A 4,593-nucleotide genomic window follows, 5' to 3' on the forward strand; every position below is an offset into this window, starting at 1 on the left:
CTACACTTCCCAAAAGTTCATTGAGCATCTTTATAACCAGTGTTTTGAACTCTGCATCTGTTAGATTACCTGACTCCTTTATATCTGGATCTTTGTTCTGTTCTGTCATATGGTTTCTGCTTCTCTGTCTTCCTATTTTTGCTGCCTATCCATGTCTGTTTCTATGTACTAAGCAAAGCTCCTAAGTCTCCCAGTCTTATTAGTGTGGATTTGTGAAGTAAGTGTCCCATGGCACAGTCCTGAGAGGAGTTCAGTTGCAGGCCAAATTTACTCCAAGCCTCTACCCCTCCAGGGCCACCTGTTAAGATTCAGCAAGCAATCCACAGATGCTGTGCTTATAGTTGCCTCAAAAGGCCACACTAGAAACCGAGGCCAGTTGCCTCCAGTGTGAATCTAGGTGCTGCTTAGCAAGGAGCACTAGACTCGCTGAGGTCATACCAGGATATGGCGTGGGTGGAGCTGCGAGTTGTGGGAGACAGGGTTTCAGGGAATTCTCTGGGGAGAGCATCCTCTGTTATCCAGTTTGATGATGTCATGGCTATAGCGTTGTGTCCGCACACTGTAAAGGGAAAGGGCTCAACAGGGAACAATGGATACCACCGGCACTTCTGTACTGAATGAGTCTTGCCTTGGCCTCACTCTGACAATGTCTCCCTGTAAGTCCCTGGTGCCTCCTGTGCGCAGCCAAATAGGCCCTGGTGATCAGAGCGAGCAGGTCCGTCACTGCGAAAATCCGCCTGCAGACGCAGCCCCTTTAAGAGGCTTCTGCTACTGCCACTGCCACTGTCTTTGTCTCACTCAGCCACCCGGGACTGGACAGCCTCGCATCCTTGCCCCGTCAAACGTTCTGCTGTTCCAGGGTGCTTTCTTGGACCTCTCCCTAGTTGTATGGCTTCTTCCTCCAGATCCCAGGCGATTTTTCCTTGCTGCTGCTCCTTGTTTCTGTCACAACTTTGATTTGGTCGCCAGAGGGATGAACAAAGCCTCTATCATCTATACCATTTTTTTTTTCCTCCCAATTTTACTATTCTTAAGAACTAACTTTATGGCTTAAATAGGCTTTTGTTGGCTTTCTAAGAAACCAACATTGCTGTCATAGTTTTCACAGAAAAGTATGTTCCAAAGAACCAATTACATGTCGATTAACCTATTCACGGACTGGGAACTGTTAACTATTTAGTTGTCAATAAAAATGGTAACATCTACGGGATTCTCATCTCCTTTCCAAAATACAATCTTAATCTGGATCATTTCCACTGCAATCGTGAAACTTTCTTATGTGAAGGACATCTTTAAAAAGAGCTGATCTAAATATGATTTTCAAAAATAGATCTTTTAAAATGTCTGTACTAACTAGAGGTTAAGCTTTGGTATCTGTGGCTATAAATTACTCTTAGTACCAAGAAAAAAAAACAACAACAGAAAAACAAGAATACTTACTTCATGAAATACTGCTCCAGAATATGGAGACACTCCCAAGTCCAACAGTGAGAGGCCTTCAACCACTGAAAAGTAAAACATCCAAGTTCACTCTTACTTCAGAGACATACGGAGATGTCCATAAACCAAAGTGTTAGATTTTCCAAGGACCAAGAAGGGCCTTACAGTTTATCTAACCCTCTTTACCTCATTCCCAGCAAGTGGATTTAAGTTTTGATTTGAACTTTTCTGATAATGGGGAAGTTTCTTCCATATAGAGTATTCCTTTCCATTGTGGGAAGCACTCATTAGAAGAACATTTTATATTAAACTACAGGCTTCCTGTGATTTCCTTGTAACTTCCATTTACTTTAAAAAGTGTTTCATTTATATATATTCTGCTCTATTCTAAAACGCAGTAAGATAACAAATTAGAAGCTGGTAAAAATGTTGTCCACAGGTTGGGGAAAGAGGCAGCTATTCTCATATGTGCTTGAGTGTTAATCGTATTAACTTTTCCTCAGGGAAATATGTACTTTTTAAGTGTGTGCTTTTTGACCCAGAAATGATTGTTCTTAAGGCAATTTATCCTAGGGAAATAATTGGGCAAGTGCCCAAAGAAGTATGTTCATTATCACACTCAGAGTACTGAAAAATTAAAAATAATCTCAATGTCCATTAATGGAGATTTACTTAAATAAATTATGCTATATGTATATAAATATAGATGAATGGATAGACTGATACAGTTTATAGTTAAAAATCATGCTATGACTTAATTGAATAAATAAGTAAAGAAAAAAGAAGTCTCTTCCTTATGGAAAATTGTAAGTATTATATGTAGTTGAAAAGATGAAAATAGAAAGCCACATATGATAGACTCTATAATTCTAAAAGGCTAGTATTATTAATGGATACTAAAATTAGTGGGTAAAATATGATGAGAAACAATATCTGCAAGGGGAAAAATAAGAATTTTATGTGCATATACGTGGCATTCACTACCTTAATCAAGTGACTGAAGTTTACATCACCAGTAAGGCAATGACCAGGTAACGTTATCAACATCAAGTACCTCATGATATGATTAACTGAGATGGAGATAAAAACCCTCTGTGGTCCTTATGCCAAAAATGTGGTTATATTTGCCAAAGAAACAGATCTTCAATCTAATCATGAGAAAACATTAGGCAAACCCAAATCAAGAGAGAAAATAACAGATCAGAACTCTTTAAAAATGTTAAGTCTGGGTAAGTATCCCAGATTAGAAGAGACCAAGGATACATAACAGCTAAATGCAATGTGGGATCATGGATTGGATCTTGGACAAGAGAAAAAGGTTATTAGTGGAACAATTGGTAAAATTCTAATTAGGTCTGTAGACTAGTTAATAGTATTGTATCAATGTTAATTTTCTGGTTAGATCACTGTACTATGGTTATTTAAGATGATATCTTATATCCAGAAGAAGCTGGATGAAAGGTAAACAGAAAATGTATATTTGTGCAACTTTTTTTGAAAATCTAAATTTATTTCAAAATTGAGTTAAAATAAAAAAGTATATTACAGATGTATATTTACTGAAGTTAAGATGTCTATGAAATACTCTCAAAGGTCGTAACACAGTATGTAAAATACAATCAAATTTTATCTTAAATATTTATAAGTATTCATTCTTTTAATTGAGAGAGAATGAATATGTATTTAAAGACAAATGCCTCAAAATAAACATAAAACAAAACAAACACTAAATAAAATAAACAAAAAAACAAAAAAATTGTTAACAGTGACCATCTCTGGGTGAGAAGATTACAGAAGATGTTTAGTTTCTTTTATCTTTTCTTTATTTTCTGAATCTTTAGCAATGTATGTATTACTTTATAATTATTAAAAAGAAACAAAAATTAGTGAAAGATAAGAATAAACATAAAACAGCCACGAAAACCTATAAAATATAGAAGCTTATAAATGCATAAAATATCTCATAAATATATATAAGAAATTGATATATATGAGAAACTGTTCCCTTCAGGGAACAGAACTGGATGGTTATAGGAAAGTGGTGGAAATATGCCTTTTAACCACATAGCCTTTTGTGCCTTTGATTTTTAAACCATGTGAATGAATTCCCTATTTAAGCATAAATAAATAAACAGAATGGAAGTGATAAAGCCTATTAAAAAAAAACCTATATATTTGTAATAAATGGGCCATAAATATGGCTTTAAACTTTACAGAGCCAACCTATAAAGAAGCCTAATCAGTTTTCGCAATTCACGGTGGCTATAAAATAAAACAAAGTCTATGGCTTGAGCAAATTGTAACTAGTCCTTATACTAGGACCAGAAAGAAACTTCCCTTAAGGAGCCAAATAAAGAAGCTGTGTAACACAACTATTAAACCCTTCACTAACAGCTTTACTAGAGACCCATGAAGATGATTCATCAGACCACTTCACAAGGCAACTCTCAATCTAAACCAATGGCATCCTACCACAGAGCAGTAAAAGCAACTCTACAGAGGACCAGTAAGATGCCGTCCAGGAACATCAGTCTGCACTGGTTTACTCCAGACTGAAATTCTGGGTTACATAGCTAGAAAAAGACTGCACACCTTTCAGGCAATAGTCTAAAATGTAATTTTTCTCAGATATATTTTGGCTAGATACTGCACACTGGTGAATTTGTTAATGTGTTTTCTGGCAACTCCTTGGAATGTGGCTCTGCTACCTTGATGATTAAATATGACCACATAGTATTTAATAGATAATTGATCTGGAAGAAGAGTCAACCTCATATAAAAACATTTAAAAAAAAAAAAAAACCACTAACATTTACTACAATCATCTATAACATTAAAAGCATAAGAGCAGCCTACGGCCACGCTACCCTGAACAAGCCTGATCCCAGCTGATCTTGGAAGCTAAGCAGCGTCAGGCCTGCTTAGTACTTGGATGGGAGACCACCTAGGAAGACCAGGTGCTGTAGGCATAAAAAATAAAAAAATAAAGGATTGTAAGCTGACAAGGTCCTTGCAGTCTGTGAGGTCAACCAAGGTTTGCCTCACCTAAAAAAAAAAAAAAGCGTAAGCATAAATTCACAATATTTTTACTTGAATATATTTAGCTTTATGATAAACTTCTTACAATGTCCTTATTTTTCTTAGTTTGGTGCA

General features: G+C 36.1%; 1 protein-coding gene and 1 pseudogene across 1 annotated transcript in view; one reads left to right on the top strand and one right to left on the bottom strand.

Annotated features, from left to right (window-relative positions):
- Positions 1–4,593, bottom strand: part of PIGU (phosphatidylinositol glycan anchor biosynthesis class U) — an 82,698-nt gene that overhangs the window by 72,552 nt on the left and 5,553 nt on the right. The window contains exon 2 of the mRNA XM_011378293.1: positions 1,441–1,505. Within this exon, the coding sequence (XP_011376595.1) occupies positions 1,441–1,505 (65 nt within the window). The remainder of the gene's footprint in view (positions 1–1,440; positions 1,506–4,593) is intronic.
- On the top strand, positions 4,291–4,409 carry LOC111730850 (annotated as a pseudogene).

Source organism: Pteropus vampyrus, unplaced genomic scaffold (assembly GCF_000151845.1).
Source record: "Pteropus vampyrus isolate Shadow unplaced genomic scaffold, Pvam_2.0 Scaffold336, whole genome shotgun sequence".
Taxonomy (NCBI): domain Eukaryota; kingdom Metazoa; phylum Chordata; class Mammalia; order Chiroptera; family Pteropodidae; genus Pteropus; species Pteropus vampyrus.